Source organism: Saimiri boliviensis, chromosome 1 (genome assembly GCF_048565385.1).
Source record: "Saimiri boliviensis isolate mSaiBol1 chromosome 1, mSaiBol1.pri, whole genome shotgun sequence".
Taxonomy (NCBI): Eukaryota; Metazoa; Chordata; class Mammalia; order Primates; family Cebidae; genus Saimiri; species Saimiri boliviensis.
The window spans coordinates 300,853,307-300,871,255 of record NC_133449.1 but is presented as its reverse complement, the minus strand read 5'-3'; the positions used below and the strand labels follow the sequence as shown (position 1 = coordinate 300,871,255).

General features: G+C 64.0%; 1 protein-coding gene across 5 annotated transcripts in view; it reads right to left on the bottom strand.

Annotated features, from left to right (window-relative positions):
* The window catches only part of SLC12A7 (solute carrier family 12 member 7), a 99,031-nt gene that overhangs the window by 19,119 nt on the left and 61,963 nt on the right, over positions 1-17,949 (bottom strand). For all 5 annotated transcript variants that reach the window (XM_039475812.2, XM_074387523.1, XM_039475754.2 and 2 more), the window contains exons 2-16: positions 17,386-17,480; positions 16,797-16,919; positions 12,576-12,722; positions 12,005-12,059; positions 10,776-10,906; positions 9,214-9,455; positions 7,866-8,077; positions 7,010-7,177; positions 5,184-5,282; positions 4,464-4,521; positions 3,395-3,569; positions 2,327-2,445; positions 1,849-1,947; positions 1,153-1,272; positions 398-502 (exon numbers count right to left, since the gene is read on the bottom strand). In XM_039475812.2, the coding sequence (XP_039331746.2) occupies positions 398-502; positions 1,153-1,272; positions 1,849-1,947; positions 2,327-2,445; positions 3,395-3,569; positions 4,464-4,521; positions 5,184-5,282; positions 7,010-7,177; positions 7,866-8,077; positions 9,214-9,455; positions 10,776-10,906; positions 12,005-12,059; positions 12,576-12,722; positions 16,797-16,919; positions 17,386-17,480 (1,948 nt within the window). The remainder of the gene's footprint in view (positions 1-397; positions 503-1,152; positions 1,273-1,848; positions 1,948-2,326; positions 2,446-3,394; positions 3,570-4,463; positions 4,522-5,183; positions 5,283-7,009; positions 7,178-7,865; positions 8,078-9,213; positions 9,456-10,775; positions 10,907-12,004; positions 12,060-12,575; positions 12,723-16,796; positions 16,920-17,385; positions 17,481-17,949) is intronic.

Genomic DNA, 17,949 nt, shown 5'->3' with positions numbered 1-17,949 from the left:
AGGCAGGACAGGTGAACAGGTAGGTTAGGCAGGTGGAACAGGTGACATGCTAGGCAGTTCAGACAACGGCCCCGGGCACTGTTGAGACCTTGAGAGAGTGCCTCCCTGCGGGACAGAGCCTGGCAGACGCTTCTGACAGATGGCCCTGATTCCACAGGAGCCGCTCCTCCCACCCCAAGCCCCAGGGCTGTGCCAGCAGACAGGCTGGCTCCCCACGCCCCACCCTACAGGACAGCCCGCTGCTCCAAGGCCCCCAGCTGTGCAATGTGCTCTGTGCTGGGGCAGCCTTCACTCCCCAGACCTTGACCGAGCGGCTGAAGGCGAGAGGCCAGAGGTCAAAGGCCGACCTCCGGCTCTCCTGTGCCTGTGAGGGACACGGGCCAAGGGTGGCGCTCACCTCCAGTTCTTGGTGTGGGGGGGACCATGCTCCACGCGCAGCAGCGCGTAGCGGGCAGCATTCAGGGACAGGCCGCGGATGCCATCACCCCACTCCTTCTCAGCCCTGTGGGAAAGAAGTGGGGGCTTGTTCAGCCACATGCCTGGGAAAGAGGGGAGTTCAGAGGGCAGGGGAGTCAGGGGCAAACACCACCCCCAGAAAAAGCCCCTGGATGAAGAGGGAGGCCTCTGTGCCCACCCCTGCCCTCAAACAAGCCCGTCCCAGGAGCCACCAGGTCAAGAAGGGCACCATGGCTTTGGAGGGAAGATCTACTGCAGACCAGCATGTGTGAGTTGTCTTCCTTGCAGGGTGAGGGGCAGGAGGCCTGTGACAAAGTGGCTGGACCCCAGGAATGAGGCGGGTGCAGGTGGAGGGAGGGCGGGCGCCAGGGCACAAGGAAGGGTGCCCATGGCTGCCGAGTGGGTACAGACACAACCTGGGGACACTATGACAGACCCGTGGCGGGAAGTCAGCTGTGGGCTCACCAGCTGCTGAGGACGGCACGTGACAGAGCTCCAGGCCAGAGATCCCGCCCACAAGTGCAGGTACCTGGCCCTGGCTGGAGGCAGGAGGGAGACCTGGGCTTTCACAGCACAGCCCACCTGGATATGCCCCCGGGAGGGCACACGACGCTCGGACCCCAGGGAGTACCCTCCACGGAACTGCCCCGGGCGTAGTGTGAGAGGGTCGGTGAGGAGCCGGCTGGCAGCACTTACCCACGGTACTCAATGTACTTGTAGATGCAGCTGGCGATGAGCATGGCAGACAGCGCATAGTACCAGGAACAGATGAACATCAGCGCCAGGCACAGGCTCATGCCCAGGAAGGACAGGGTCCTGGGGGGCAGGTGGTTCAGGGGAGCCTGATGCCACTCAGCGCCCACACCCCAGCCACCGCCACAGACTCTGCCCCTCCCTCAGTGAAACGCTCTTTCCATCAGCACAAGGAAAATAGTCGCTGACACCCGACAACCAGGCCTGCACCCAGCCACCTCGGCAGGGTGACTCGGCTCTCTGGGCCCCTACAGGAGCTGCCGTTGCAGGCCGTGGACGCGGCTCCCGCTTCCAGCGTGCACGCAGCACCTGGGCTGTGCAGGCAATGCCATGGCTCCAGTCACCCCGCGCCTGGTTCCGGGGGAGGAGATTAAGGAGCCCCACGGCCCTGACGGGCTACACCCTGCGCCTGGGAGGACCAGGCTGACCACGGCTGGTACCAGGCACACACGGACACCTGGGCATCCACGCAACCAACGGCCTTGTCAGGTGCAGAGGCAGAGAGACCGCAGTCCCATCGGCCGCACAGGGGTTCACCCCGCAAAGGAACAGTCTTCAGAGGCAGGGCAGCTGGCCTTGCAGGGGCACCAAATGTCCCAGCCTGTGGGGTCCCCGATCCCCGTGGCTGAGCAGCCTCACCAGTGGTAGTATTTGAAGCGGGGACGCCAGTTGGGGGTGCGCAGCAGCGTCTGCACGGCGCAGGCCAGGTTCACGAACAGGTAGCACATGAGGAAGAACCTGCAGGGGCGGCCGGCTGCTGACTCAGGCCGCTGGGCCCCCCAAGCCCCGCCACGGCCGCCTGGGAGACCACCGTTGTCGTCACTGTCCCTTCCACCTGCACCCACCCTGGCCCCCCATGGCTGCCTCTGCACATGCGCCAGTTCAGACACCCACATAGCTCTGTCCAGCAACACCGTCGCCAGCTAACCCAGCAGGTACCCCCCGGAGGTGTGCACCTGCCTTCCCTGGCCTTGAACTCCCTTCCCGGCTGGATCCGGACTGCCCACGGCCGGCCCTGCCTGTTCACTGCTTGTCCTGAGCAGGGCTTCCTGGCCATACTGCACCACGCTCCAGGCCTGTACACCCATCCCCAGGTCCCGGTCGTGCGGGGACTCACATGGAGAGGATCGGGGCCACGCTGTCCAGGGAGGCAATGAGGATACCAGTCTCACAGATGAGGACCGTCAGCAGCAGCGCCCACGTGGGCTCCCCATTGGCCTTCCCGTGGCCAAACACCTGTCGGGAGAAGCGCAGGAAGACGGGGTGGATGGGGCAGGAAACGCCACCCTTTTAGGAGGAAAGCTGCAGGCTGGTCGGGTCCAGCCCACATGAGTCTTAAGAGACACGCACCAGCAGAAACACCTTTCACAAGAGGTCCTGGGACATCACCCAGCCCGCCTGAGAAGAAGCCCTAACGAAGGCTGTGTCTACACCTGGCCGTGCTTGCAACCTGTGTGGCCCAGGCCGCCCCCACCTGCCTCAGTTTCCCCAACCAACCAGCCCTAGGCCCGTCTGGGACTGACAAGATGCAACCACACAGAGATGTTCTAGCACTTTCCAAACAAACAGCTGACACCCTGTGGGTTGGCACCCTGCAGAGGTCACAGGCCAGCAACAGGTGGGGATGGCTCTGCAATCTGTAACTTTTCCTACGGCGGGGACAGCTCTGCCATCTACAACCTTCCCTGAGGAGGTCACGGGCCAGCGATGGACGGGGACGACGGCTTTGCCATCCACAACCCTCCCACAGTTGTCCTGGGCCCGAGTGGCAGAAGGAGCCACAGTCAGCAGCTCTGGACACACAGGACCCACGTAGGCGTCCCTCCAACCCTCAGAACAGCCACACACTGGGCCGAAGGCTGGTGACCCCGCCTCCCAGGAGCTGAAGAGCTCAGCCACACAGAGAAGGGCTCAGCCATGGCGGTGGCCACCTGCCCCTCACCACCCAAGCCCGCCACCCGCTGCTCACTGCTCGCTGCTTACCACCCGCCGCCCACCACCTGCTGCCCACCCATCACAGCCCACCGCCCACCACCCACAAGCTCAGCACAGCAGCCAAGGGAAAAACGACCACCATGAGCTCCAAGCTGCAGGCGTGCGTCCCACACATGGTACTGTGAGGGTCCCGCTGGGGAACAGAGCCCCTGATCTTCTGAGCTCGCATCCCCCAGGGCGCGGGGCTCACCTGCAGGAAGGGGATGATGCCATCGCGGGCAATGGCTTGCAGCAGGCGCGGTGCCCCCGTGAGGCTCTGCAAGCCGGCCCCGCAGGTGGAGAAGAAGGAGCCGATGACAATGACCCAGGGCGAGGGCCAGGCCAGCATGCCGATGACCAGGTTCCCCTGCAGGGCCTCCCCGAACCTGCAGTGGGTGGGTGGGCGGCTTTCAGAAATGAGCCCAAGTCAGACAAAATGTCTTCCCCACCCAGAGCACGAGGCCCAGCATGGTGGCGGGGGTGACTCCTTGGAAGGCTGAGGCCTGGCCTCCAGCCCCCGTTGGCCGAGACCCCCGCCAGGCTCTACCCGGCGTGGCCAGAATGCCCTGGAGAGTCTTCAGCAGGGGAGGGTCCAGCCCCTTTCGGGGTCAATCTCGGGAGCAGGGAAGACCCAGCCTGGCATCGGCTTCAGTCCGGGACCACCTAGGACCTCCGAGGCCTTGGGGCTGCCAGAGAGCACACCCTACAAGGATGCAGGCTCAGCGAGGACCTGCCTGGGGACCCCACTACTTCTCCTCTTGGCAGCTGGGCTGGGGGGTCTCCCGGGGCCGAGCCTCACCTGTCCACACCCTTGTGGCCTCCCCAGGAAGGGCCTGAGCCCCCAGCTGCATCAGGCGTAGAGTTTGCTCTAAGGCAGGCGTCCCCAAACTTTTTACACAGGGGGCCAGTTCACTGTCCCTCAGACCGTTGGAGGGCCGCCACATACTGTGCTCCTCTCACTGACCACCAGTGAAAGAGGTGCCCCTTCCTGAAGTGCGGCGGGGGGCCGGATAAATGGCCTCAGGGGGCCGTGTGCGGCCCGCGGGCTGTAGTTTGGGGACGCCTGCTCTAAGGGTTCCCCAGTCCGTGGCTCCAGTGGAAGAGACAACACGTTAGCGCCTCAGACAGACCGAAGGGAGCCCAACCCTGGGACCAGGACGGTTTCAGGTCTGTACATGGATGTGAAGTCCCAGGAAAATGTGATTTCAAAGCCAAAATCATCCTCGGGAAAACCCGCAAAGACTACAGACTCTGCAGGGACACCGCAGAGGGAAACGTACTTGTCTCGTAGGACCACGCCTTCAATGCAGGCCCCGAAAAGCACGATGCAGGAGAGATCTACGGCTCTTGTCAAGGAAGGAAGGGTCCGTGGGTGCGGGATTCTCAGTACGGGAAGCACAGCCAGCCGGGGGGCCTCGGTGGGGCATGGAGCTGGGGAGACGCGCTGGCCGGCGGGCCCCAGGCTCCAGGTGGGCAAGACCACCCTGCACCCTGTCCCGTCCCATCCTGGACACAGCCTGTCCCCACATCCTCGGCGCACCCTCCCTGGGCTCTGTCCAGTGTCACAGAACGGGACCCTGTGGTGGTGGAGACACACCTGGCCTGTGCTTGACCGTCAGGGATGGGCAGGGGACCTTGCTGAGGGAACAAAGCTCGACTGGAAAGAGGCGGCCTCGGGACCGAGAAGGCAGAGGCCCTGCGGGCCCAGCCTGCTGGCAGCACACACCATACCACGGCTGGGCATCACTGTGGCACACGCAACAGGGCGACTGTTTCTGTTTTATCTACGACCGTATCCCATGGCGGCAAAGCCGCCAGGGTGCTGACGGCAGCCCCAGCCCCATTTCTCAGGAAGGATGATGTGGTCAGAGCCCAGCCTAACCCGGGCAGTCACGTGCCAGCAGCTAAGGGCACAGCACTGAGCCGGGAGGGCATGGGGGCTTCTCCCCAGGCAGAAGCCGGAACCCCTGCCTCCCTCACCTGCACCCCTCCAAGGATACAGATGAAAGACGTGGTCACTATGGCCAAGATGGTCCCCGTGGGGATGGACTTCTGTGCATCCTTGAGGTCCCCGGACCGGTTGGAACCCGCCATGATACCTGCGGACACGGAAAACGCTGCCAGGACCCATCTGAGGAGTCAGCAGCACGTAACGGCGGCCCCGGTCCAGAGAGCCGGACAGGCGGTCTCTGGGGAGACCCCGAGGGTGAGCCGCGCCCAGGACTGCAGTCCAAGCCCTGCCAGCGCCCTGAAGGACTGCGGCTGGGGGGATGCTGGCCAAGGCACGCAGACGAGCCCCACGTTTACTGCTGCCCCTGAACGGACTCACGGGTAAACCAGATGATTCCCTGATGCCAAGACAAGGCCCAGCCCCAACACTGAACCCCGCGGCCCCCATGCCCAGGGATCCTCTAGAGCCTGCGTCGATCCCACGGCCAAGGGTCAGCCCAGGACAGTGCTGAGCAATGACTCGCAGGCCCTCCGGGACCCAAGACTTTCCGAATGCAACCCTAGGGTGGATCAGAGCCGGGCCAGCCGGGCAGACGGATGTCGTGGCCCCTCCTGCCGCAGCTCCGCGTGGACATCACCTCGCTCTAGGGAGCCCTGGCTGGCTGCGGTTCTGTACAGTCGGCTCCTGCAGAGCTCAGGGAAGCCGGATCAGAGGCGGCCGTTGACAACTGGCTCAGTCCCATCTAGGGTGTGACCTGAAGCACCCGTGCTCGGGGTGGCCCCAGAGGTGCAGAGCACACAGCCCCAGTGCCCCAGACCACAGACCCGGGGACACGCAGAGGCCCTGCCCCCACTCCACCCACAGTGCTGAGCACAAGCAGACGGGGTAGGCTGGAGCGGAGGCACGAGGAAAGGACCCCGGGCCGATTGCCCCCTCCCCAGCAAGATGGGTCCACCTTCAGGGGAGGTGAGGGAAAGGAGACGCCAGCCATGGCCAGGCCCTGTGGCTGACCCTGGGGCTCCAGGGCTTCGGGATGTGCTGACATAAAGTCCAGGAGCAGAAGTGGGAGGGACCGGAAGGGCAGCTGCAGGCCACGTGAGCAGCCAGCAGGGTCAGGGGAGTCCCCATAGGAAGGCCGAGTGCAGGCAGCTGGGGGCCTGAGTGCCTGTGCGCCTGGGAGTGCAAGGGCCTAGCACGAACCAAAGGCCCCACCCCCTCGGGAACAAGGCCACTGTTTGATGAGGACACGCGGGGCCGACGTCCCCGGCCTCTGACCTCACTGAGGCCACTCCTGGGCCTCTCCTGACAGTGCGCCAGGCATTCTCACCCACCCCAGAACAGCTTCTCCCAACACAGGCCTGCCCGGGACAGAGCAGACAGGATTCTCACAAATCAACCAGAACACAGGGCAGAGACCTCAGCCGCTCCCCCAGGCCAAACAGGCAAGAAAAGCAGAGGCAGGAAGGCGCCTGAGAGAGAGAGGAGAGAGAAATGGGGGCGGGAGGGAGAGAGAGAGTGTGCAGGGGGAGAGAATGACAGAGAGAGAGAGATGGACAGAGAGTCAGAGAAAGAGAAAGACGGAGAGAGGCCGGCAAGGTGGCTCAAGACACCTGTATCCCAGGACTCCGGGAGGCTAAGGATCGCTTGAGCTCAGGAGTGAGACCAGCCAGAGCACGAAGGGAGACCCCCAACCAAAAATGCAGACCTTAGCCGGGCATGGTGCCATGCACCCGGGGTCCTGGCTGCCTGGGAGACTCAGGTGGGAGGGCTGTGTCTAGGAGGCTGAGGCTGCAGTGAGCCGTGAGCAGCCTGGGTGACAGAACGAGATCTTGTCACAAAAACAGAGAGAGGAGACGGTGGGCGCGGCGGGCTCACCAGTCACGGAGGGGAAGTAGATGCCGACCAGCAGGGTGAAGGAGGCTGCGATGTCCGTGAGCACGTAGGGCAGGGCGCCAGCGCGGCTCTCCTCTGCCACGGGCACCGAGGGCACGCCTTCCTTCTCCACAAACGCCCCCGCCTGTGCGTACGCACTCCACAGGTTCTCTGCCGGGCAAGGAAGATCCATGGGTTTCCGGCACCTTCCATCAGGGCCGCCACCTTGGGGCCACCCACTCCCTGGCAGGTGCCACGAGTGGCTGGAGGGAAGGCTCAGAGCCTGCACCCTCCAAGCAGGCTCCAAGTCAAACAAGGACCCCAGCGTTTGAGACGCTGCCTCTGAGAAAGCTACCTGAGTCTATGGAGGGACGTCAGCGCTAAAGAGAAGGCTCATGTGCAGAACACCGTATTCCTGGAAAGCCCAGGCTTCCTGTCTCGGGTTCTGGAGCAGGTCCCGTGGACCCTGCCAGAGGTCCTTTTCCCTGAACCCCTGGGGCAGGTCCAGGGCAGCCTCCTCATCAGGGAAGACGCAGAGAGGGATGTGACCGCCCATCACCACTCCCTTATTAACGAGGCAAGCTCCCCCCACGCTGCCAGGAGGCCATGAAAATAATCCACTTTAAGAGCAGCTTGCTGGCCATGACGGAGGCCCCTCCCCGACACACCATGTTTGACTTCTATGGCCTGCAAGGGCTGGACACGGGACCCCAGGTTCATCAGCAGCAGCTGAGGAGGGGCTTGACCAGGAGGAGGAACTGGGGCCCTGGGAGTGACCCTAAGGCAACAGCGCCCACCACGGCCAGTGCCCACTGTCCCCGCCACCCCCCAGCCCCCACTGCCGCCCTGTGGGCCTCACCCAGGAGGACGCCACTGGCCGCACCGGGGATGCCCTGGATTTCGGTGACATTGTTCTGCGCGAAGTACTCGTCACAGGTGGCGCCAGGCTGGGAGCCGTTGCAGAAGAGGCCCCAGAGTGCAGAGGTGGCCGAGCTGTTCTGGACGACGCGGGCCTTGATGCAGACGTCGAAGCTGCGCCGTGACAGCGTGCGGTTCCCCAGGAGGCAGACCCTGGGGCAGACAGGGAGGCACGGACGGCGCTGCTGCCAAGGCGGCTCTTGCTGCCTCACCCAGTTCCCCCAACGGGCGTCCACGGCATTGCCTGCGAGCGGCTCCTGGCACCCTGCGCCTCCCAAGACAGGAACGGCCGCAGATCACGCCAGGAACCGGGGCCGGGCTGTGGCAGGAACGCCGCACGGTGCAGCCGCCCCCGGCATCCGGGGCTCAGCCAACCACAGGGTCCACACGTGCTAAATGAAACGTTCTAGACACAAGCAATTCACGCGGCTTCCAGCACGTGGTCTGAGTACTCGGGCGGAACCGGGAGAAACCGCCCCAGCGCAGGGCCACGCTGCCATCGTTCCCCGTCTGATGCTCTCGGCAGCGTCCTGGCCCACTGCCAACCTCACGGCTAGTGTTCACGCTGCCATGGACCACTTCCTCACGGCCCGGAGCACAGGGGCATCGCCCCCGCGTATAAACCAGGCCTGCATGTAGAAAACGGTCTACACGGGGCCGTGCGACCGTGGCTTCAGGCATCGGCGGAGGTCAGGGGAGGCTCGGAACGGGTCCCCGAGAAGCAGGGCAGCTCCACATCCCTGAACAGGCTCGTGGGGTTGAGGCCGTTCTGCGTCCTCTGTTTTGAGGTCTCGGTGAGGCTGTTCCCTCAGGGGCTCCCTCCACGCAGAGACGGCAAAACCCAGGATCCTCGAGGGGCTTGGCTGCCCAGACCCTTCTGGACCTGCTTCCTGGGGCTCTGGTGGCCACTCCCATGTTCCAGGACCCTGGGCCACCTCCCAGCCCCGCAGGGAGGAGGGAGCCGGGCCCAGGCAGCGGCTGGGGTCACCCCCATGATGCTCAGAGCCGCCGGCCACCCCTGAAACCTGCCAGGCCACTCACCCACCCTCCTACCACTTAGGAGCGTCTTCGAGCTCAGACCCAGCCACACGGGTGCCTCAGCTTGACACACGGTTGAGTTTCCCGTAATCCCCAGAACGAGCCCACGGGGGTTCCTGCCGTGGTCACGCCCAGTCCCGCCCCTCTTGGGGAGCTCGGCATCAGGGAAGACGGACAAGAGGCGGGCAGAGCCCACGGGACCCGGCCCCAGCCCCACACATCGCCCACGGCTCAGAGGGCCCCAGACTCACGGGATGTCCGGGGGCTCGAAGGCGGACTTGATGACGCCCGCGTAGATGGCCAGGATGGACAGCACCACGCAGGCCAGGAAGACCAGCGCCAGCTTGTTGACATACTTGACGCCCACGAAGACCACCAGGGCCATGAGCACCAGCGTGCACGTGCCGTACACCCGCATGTTGTGCAGCATGGCGGCCGCCTCGCCACCCACGGCCTCCGCCTGGAAGATGGTCGCGCCCGGAGAGATGTATGTCTGCGGGGACAAGGCGGGTCGGGAGGCCGTCCCCGGCCACAGCACCCCAACGCCCCTCCTTCCTGCGAGCCCCCAGCACCACACAGGGGCCTCCTCCCAACAGGCGCTGGGGCCGTGAGGACTCATCCCTGCCCGACGGAGCCCGCGGGGGTCGGCGCACGGGCAATGGACGACCAGGGCCTGTAGGACTCCCAGGAGCCACCCAGGCGCCTTCTAGTAAAGCAGTTTCAGGACCCGGGGCGTCCGAACATCCACACTCCAAAGAAACACCTTCTGCTGAGAGGAACGTGACTGTCGCCCAGGGAGCGTGGCCAGCCCGGCTGGACGTCCCAGACAAACACGGGGTCTGACCACGCCTGCTGCGGGCGGACTGTGTCATGCCTGGACTCAAGGCAGAGGTGTGGGGCAGTGCTGTTCAGCTCCCTCCAGACCAGGACAGGACTGGGGTGCAGCAGGCGTTGGGGGCACGGCACCCACCCACCCCCACCAGAGGGGATCCTGTGAGTGTGGCAGCAATGGTGTCTTGGCAGCCATGGCGCCCGGCAGGCAGAAGGACCAAGGGACAGGGACGGGGACTCGGGTGGGACGGGTGTGGACGCGACCCCACTGAAAGGTTTCAGAATCTCCTCGGGCCGTGTGGCTGCCTCCATGAGCCCAGAAGGCTGGGAACCGGCTTTGGCAGGGGAGGGGGTCAGTAGAAAGACTGAGGACGGGGGCTCAGGTGGGTGTCCTCAGGCCGTACAGGCATGGCAGGTTTCAGAACCTCAGCAGGAAGGACAGCGCCTGTCGCATGGGGCCGAGAAGGTCCCCTGTCCCCAGGAGGACCAAGGAAGTCGTGCCACAGCCTGCCCTGTGCTCGGGCACTTTGAGCCTGTTGCGGAAGGCGGTGACGTCCCCTGGTCGCATGTTGCTGGGCTCCGTGACCCTCGGCCAAGTGCCCAAATCAATCCGGCAGGGAAGAGGCTGGGGCCCTGGTGAGGGGTTCTTCTAAGCTGAGTTCAAGCCCTGCCCCTAAACAGCTCAGACTCGCACCCACGCCCGGCTCAGATCTACAACCCAGACGTCTGCCCAGCTCATGCCAGGCACCCATCACAGAGGGCACCAATGGTGGCACAGGGGGAAGCAGGTCGCTGCTGAGTGGATACGACCGATGGCTTCCACCTCGGCTGGAGCCCAGGAGAGTCTGCAGGTGGCCAGGGCAGTGGGGTCAGGATGGCTCAGGGTGCTGTGGGCGTCACCGCAAGACGAGTCATGGGGGGAGGGGGCCTTGGCAACCTGCCACAGGCTGTCGGGGGATCCCTTCCAAAGCAGCACACTTACCAGAAAAATCTCAATGGTCCCCAAAATATACATGGCCCCTGCGAACGTGGTGCCCAGGTAGAAGCAGAGGCCGACGGCGCCTCCGAACTCGGGTCCCAGCGAGCGTGATATCATGTAGTAGGAGCCGCCAGCTGCAGAGACAAGGTGGCAGCCGTGGATTGGGTCCACGTGGATCGAATCCACGCTGCGTCCGTGGGTGAAGGAGAGCCTGTCTCTGCGAAGGCGGGGTGCAGGCCCTCGCCCACCCACAAAGCAGCACATGAAGACATGTGGACTCCATGGTAAACTCTCCCCACATGAGGCTCATCACATGCTCCACGCCAGTCATGCTCTTGTGAGGACCACGCTGAGGACCCTGCGAGGTCAGGGCTGAGGTCCCTGGGGAGGCGGCGGCCCTACCAGCTCCTGGGAAAAGGCCTGCGTACACCAGCGTCAGCCCAGCCCCCACTTCCACTCAGTGCTGTTTATAGAAAAGGCAGAAGGGAGCCCAGGACACTCAGGAGTCGTCTGGTGTACCGTGACTCATACACGCCATCGCTGATGGAAAAGCCGGGCACGACCCCAGAGAACGTGGCTGTCCCTGCGCTGAGTAGTGGGTGTGGACATGAGGAAGGGGTGCTAATGGATGCAGTCATCGCGAGGCAGAGACTGTCCCCTGGGGGCCGAGGGAGACCCCTGTGATGGCCCTCGTGCTCTCCTGGGGCCGGCGAAGGCCACCATGTACCACGCAATGCCCCGTGGAGATGGAGCGGCTGTGTGAGGACGTGGTGCTGAGCAAGCCTGGTCCTTAACATGCACGGGACACGTGGACGTGGGAGCAGACGCGGCATCATCTCAGTTCGTAATGATTACGTATTGTAATTGATCTATCATTAATGAACAGGGTCAGGGACAGCGTTTTGTCTTCACCTTCCCTTGTGAGACAAAGGTTCCAGGCACTCAGCCTGTGGCATGCACCAGGACCCCAGCGCTGCTAGACTCACCCGTGCCTCCCCTTCCCCAGCCTACTGCCCCATGGGCACTGCCTACCAAGAGATGGTCACCACGAAGCAAAATGGGGAAGAAAACCAAACAGCCATGAACTCATGGCTCAAACGGCAGAGGAGACAGCGGAGAACACGCAGAAGGCCCGGCCAACACCCCAGGCAGCCCCAGCCAGGCCTTGGCGAGCGGCCTCCTCCTGGTACCGGGTGGCAGAGTGCAGACTCCTCTAACAAGACGCCCCTTACCTGGGACCACGCCGTTGGTGGCGATCGCACTCATGGAAATGGCTGTCAGCATCGTCTGCAAAATGACAGGCGGCCGTCTGAGGAGGTTTCCCAAGAGCCTGAGGGCACCGAGACACTCCCGAGGGAGGGCCCATGCCCGGGCTCCCGGCGGAAGCCAGCCCTCCACCCCAGGGCTCTGGCTCTCAAAAGAATGGCTGGGGAACCAGGAATCCAAGTTTCCCGGGCGCCAGCGTGCTGTGTCCTGGTTCCCAGCCCCTTCCCTGACCTCTGAAGGTGCCCAAAGTCCTTCCAACCTGCAAGTGCCCTTATCAAAACAGGACGTCCTTCCCCTGGAAGCCTCAGCCCCCAGCGCTGCCATGGGACACCCACCCCCGGCCGAGAGGCCTTTCCGCAGACTCGGAAATGAGGCGCCAGCCGCCAACCCGGCCGGGGCAGCATCCCGTCCCCGCAGCTGCCCTGGCTCTTACGGAGCAGACGGGAAATCTACCCGGGCGGCTAGGGAGGACTCTACTAGTGGTGTCCGGCTGCCACCACCCAAAGGAATAGCCAACCCCGGCTGGGGGACACTCACGCAGGTGCAGCACATCGCCACAATGAGGAAGGACTCCAAGACGCCGGCCACCCCCACGATCCACGTGAGGCGCAGGAACAAGATGACGCCCAGGATGTTCTGCAGGCACGGCAGGTAGACGCCGATGAAGGTGCCCATGCGCGGAGCCTGCAGCGGAGCGGAGCACGGCGTGTCCGGGGGGCTCCACCCCGCCGAAGGGAGCCCCCTCCCCGGCCGCACTCGGGCTCTGGGCACGCAAAGCAACGTAGGGACAGGAGGGCGGGGGCGGTGGAGGACGGTGCAGGGGTGGGGGTCAGGAGCCAGTCCCAGAACAGATGGAGGCTCAGAGAGAGGCCCGGGCGGGACCCCCAACCATCCAGGGCGGGGGCTCAGAACCACACGGTTGGCAGAGAACCCAGATGCAGCTGCTCCGCTGTGCCTCCCACGGACAGAGGTTGCTACGCTGGAAAAGTTACAGGGAAAACACGGAGAGCGAGAGGGCCCCGGCTCCATTCCCTGGACGGCTCAGAGCCTCGGACTTGGCACAGGAGAGCCTGAGGCTTCAGGCACAGAAGCAGAGCTGGAGACGGATGAGGCGGCTGCTGCCCATAAAGCTAACAAGAAGCCACCGCTCAGCATCCACCCTGGGCAGAAAATGACAACCTACTACGGAGATCGCCGTGAGGTGACAGCAGAGGTTCAGATACCTGCCCAGCGGGCCACCCCGCCCACGCACCCCAGCACGGAGCAGGCAGCCCGCCTGACTTCAGACACCTGTGCCAGAGACAGACACACACCTCGTGGCCCTGAAGAAACCCGCGAGGGCGGCAGGTCAGCGGCACAGCCAGGAGCAGGTCAGCGCCTGCTGGACGGTCCCCCCCCCCAGCTCGGGACGGACCAGGCTGGGGCAGAAGGTTCAGTTCCGTCCCCACCGCCCACTCGGCCCCACTCCTGCCATGAGCAGAGGCATGCGGTGTGGACCCGGAGTGCAGCTAGCACCAGCACAAGGTGACATTTTAACAGGAAAACGTCTCAAGGTTAGGTCAGCACGGAAAAGGGGGAAGGTTTTCTTTGAAGACGTTGCCTGTGAACAACGGTCACAGCGCAGATCAGAACAGGCCCCGTGCAGAGGCTGAGGAGTGGGTTCCATCCTGGGGTCTGCACGGCCCAGCCCTGGGGAGGGGCAGCCACTGGAGGGAGGCTGGATGGGGGCAGGGTCGGGGCGAAGGGCAGGTCCCAGAGAGAACACCCTCAGCGCCACACCACAAAAGCAAAGAGTGTGGCTTCCGGGGTCACGGCAGGAACGCCTCCCAGACGGGCCGCGGCCAGGGCCAGGCAGGAATCTGGGGTCCACTGGCTCTGGACCCGGGGGAAAAGCATTTCTAAGGGAGCCCCCGGGAAACAGCGTGAGAAGCTGTGCACCTGAGAGGCTGGCACATTCACTGGGTTCCCTGAGCCCTGGGGGGAGCAACAGAGCAGTGACGGGGTCCGGGGAGGGGCCGAGAGGGTGATGGGGCCGGGGTCGCTGCTGGGCCCTCCCCCACCCACTAAATCTGCACCTTGTTCTTGGTGCAAGCAAGAAAGAAGTGGCAGGAGAGGGGGCAGGAAGGTGGTGGAGAAGCGGCTTTGGGACATTTCGTTGGATAAAACTGAGCGCTGAGGGCAGGGGTAACGGCGAGGCTTGGGGGACGCGCCCTGGTGTGACTTCATGACCAGGCTTCGGCCGACACAGGAGACGACGGGCAGAGATCCAGGCAGAGCCGGGTACACACAGCGGCCTTGCCCACAGGGCTCAGCCTCAGATTCCCACAGCCCCGTGACCGGCAAGTCAGAAGCTGGTTCTCCGCCAAAGGCCGGAGTCCCGAGTCCCCAGTAAAGGGCATGGCCGGCCTTGGCCTCTCAGTTCATGCCTAAAAGACAACGTTTAGGGCTCAACCCAACCCAAGTTCAGGTGCAAGAAGCTGGAGATGCCTGGGCCCTTGAAAAGGCTACTTCATGGGAGCAGGTTTGCTGGGGACGAGCCTCTGAGCCCGGCCAAAGAGTCAGCGAGGGGACTGAACAACAGTCCCCTCAGGGAGGCCGTGCATCCACTGCAACCGAAACCTGCCACCGCCACACCGCAGGCCTGCTGGGGCCACAGACCCTGCTCCCGCCACAACTGAAATGGGCTGCATCAGCCTGGGGCGCCAGCGGGACAGAGGCCTGAGAGCTCCCGGCCTGGGGGGTTGCGGGGAGGGCGGGGAGAACCCTCCAGGTGGGAACCTCCCAGGGCCCAGTCCACGGCACGCCGGGAACAAATGCACCTGCCTGGACGTTTTGCGCACAGTGGCAAGTAGGGTGAGAAGCTAGGTATGCGCTCTATGGGTGTCTCCAAGATGGGCATGCCAGGCTGGGCTGTGCCAGGCTGAGGGCTCGGGGTGGGTGGCCAGGCCAGTGGTGCCGGGGCCCAGCCAAGCCAGAGCGGAAGCCGGTTCCCGGAGCCCTCAGACCAGGCCCGTGGGAAGGCCCCCACTACCTGGAGAATGCTGACATATCCCTGGGACACAAACTCCAGCACAGGAGCGGAAGGCCTGGGCTCTGAGCTTTGGTGCCAGGGCATGAGCTGGAGCCTGTGAGGCCTCGAGGCTGCACCCAGCACCGGTGAAACCCCAGATAGGTGCTGAGCGCTGAGCCTGGCGCAGCAACACCCGATTCTGCAGTGTCCACATGTGGCAATGACGACCCCACCCCAAGGGCTGGCCATGCTATGGACAGGTGGGGTGGCCACAGGCTCTCCTAGCCAGGAAGGGCCCTTGAGGACTCCGAAAGAGGTCCAGAGACATAGCTTCCGAAGAGGCCGCTGCCCTGTCCCGGGACGAAAGCCAGAGCTGAGGGACCTCGTCAGGCCAGGCCCCATCCTGAGGCGGCGACGTGGACACATCCTTCACTTGTCTCTGGTTCCTTCAACCACAAAGGGACGCGTATCAATCACAAAACAAGCGTCTTCAAGTATCCTGGAAATGCAGCATTAATTCCACCGTGTTCACGGCAGAAGGAAGGAGAGACCTGGTCAGGAGCCTGATTTCCCGAACGCTGTGTGGGACTCAGGTCAGCCGGACACTGGATGCTGGCAGGAGGCACCCGGGGTGGCCCCGACGCAAAGCACTGGGCCCCAGGCTAGGCGAATGCAGGGGGGCAAGGGCTGGCTGAGAGACCCCCGTTTGGTGGCAGTCACACACAGCGGGACCACCCTGACCACAGTCCAGCTTCGGTGGCAGGACTGGGGGAGAAGCCACCCTGCAAACTGTCCCGGCTTCAGCGGCGGGACTCGGGGGGAGGCCACCCTGAGAACCTCCCGGCTTCGGCGGCGGGGCCTACCCAGCAGGGTTTCCGTCAGTGCATGTTTTGTTCGTTTGCATCTTAGGGTTCTAAAGCGCTGCACGTGTATTTGGAAGACTTAGAAAGCAGAGAAAGTTGAGAAGAAACGAAGCCACCTGCGTGCCCCCACGGTGAGGACAGCACTTGCTCTCCCCGCACGGGGACCCTCTCCCCACGCGGGCTGGGGTCCTTCTCGCCTGTGAGCGTCATCTCGGGCGTCAGGCCTCAGGGTGGCTCCCAGGCGAGTGGTCTGCGCACGACGGCAGAACGCTCCCGGGATGCTCGAGGGGTCTCCAGACCTCGTTGCCCACAGAAACTGCCCAAGGGAAATCTTCCCAAGGAATCCCCACTGCACACCCCTGTCATTTCCTAGGACAGATTCCTGGAAACAAACCCTCGAGGAACAAACCTGCAGGGAAAATGCCACCAGGCTAAGTGCCCTGCAGAGAAAGGAAAAGGGGAGTGGCCCGAGGGAGTGCCAAGGCCACAGCACCCCGGGAGGGGCCCCGTCCCGGCCTCTTTACCGCAGGGCACAGGGCCACTCCCGCAGGACGAACAGAACACCCTGAGTTCATGTCTCGACAGCGAATCCAGCTGCCCAGAGGTGGGAGAAGCCACGCTTCCCAGGACGGTGCAGAGGAAGGAGGCCTGGACCAGAGCTGTGGGGCAGGCGCCACCGAGGCCTCCCAGGAGAAAGGGCTGGACGTGGCCCCTACACCCGCGCTCAGGGCAGCGCTTCTGACGAGCAACTGCTTTGCTGGCACGGCCCCGACCCTGCTGGCACACCCGGGACACCTGGGACAGGCGGGCGGCCTACCTTCCGGGACCCCCGGGACAGGCGGGCGGCCTACCTTCCGGGACCCCCGGGACGGGCAGCGTACCTACCTTGGCCTCGCGCCGCCGGCTGTCCTCATCCTCCTCGTGCTCCACCACGCCCTGGCTCAGGTTGGTGTAGTTGGCCAGCTTGTTCAGCAGCGAGGACACCATGGGGTTGCTGTCCATCTCCTCCTGCGCAGCGTGGGGACAGTCACAGGCGGCCCTCCCCTCGCCGTGGCCCCCAGGGCTCCCCCTCCGTGTTCAGGGCTTGGCACTCAGGCTCTCATCCTGTCCTGAGCCCCCAGGTCTGACGAGAGCCAGGCCCTGACGCCAGTGCGTCAGAGTCCGAGGTTGGGGCTCCAGGCCTCGGAGCGGGACCACTCACCCAGGGCGGGGACCCCGAGACGGCCAGCACTCAGCAGCGCCAAGGGGCTCCTGGGGGCCACAGCACCCTGGATCCAGGGAGGCTCCCAGAAGGTGCCAGCTGAGGACCACGTCCCAGCTCAGGTGCAGGCCTTCGGGACAGGGAGGTCCCACGTTCCCCGCCACGGTGTCTGGTCCCGTGGGAGGCCCTGGCCTGGGGGTCCCCAGGGGATCCTCTACTTTCCACATCAAAGCAACGACCCTGGTATCTTCTTCTCAAAAAAAGTCGAGTTACCTCGAAAAGCGCCATGTTCTTCCCTTCCAAGAAGCTTTCCTGCTCCACCTCCACATTGTTGAGGAATGGACTGTTTTCCCTTGGATTTCCATCTCCTGCAAAAGGAAAGACGATTCAGGGTCAGCTTAGAACTGAAAGAAAGCACAAAAGGACCAGCAGGGATCTCACACAGAGAGCCCTGGTCCCCACCAGCTGTGACCTCCAAACCTTGGCTAAGAGTGACACTTATCACACACTCTCCATCCTTCGACACACCTGTGCTCCAAAGAAGCGTGCATTTCCCAGGATGCGCGATGGCCCCAATGCACACACTATTGCCCAGGACACACGCCAGCCCCAATGCACACACTATTGCCCAGGACACACGCCAGCCCCAGGGCACACACTGGCACCAATGCACACACTATTTCCCAGGGCACACGCTATCCCCAGGGCAGAAGCTATCCCCAGGACACACGCTAAGCCTAGGGCACACGCCAAGCCCAGGGTACACACTATCCCCAGGACACACGCTAAGCCCAGGGCACACGCCAAGCCCAGGGTACACACTATCCCCAGGGCACA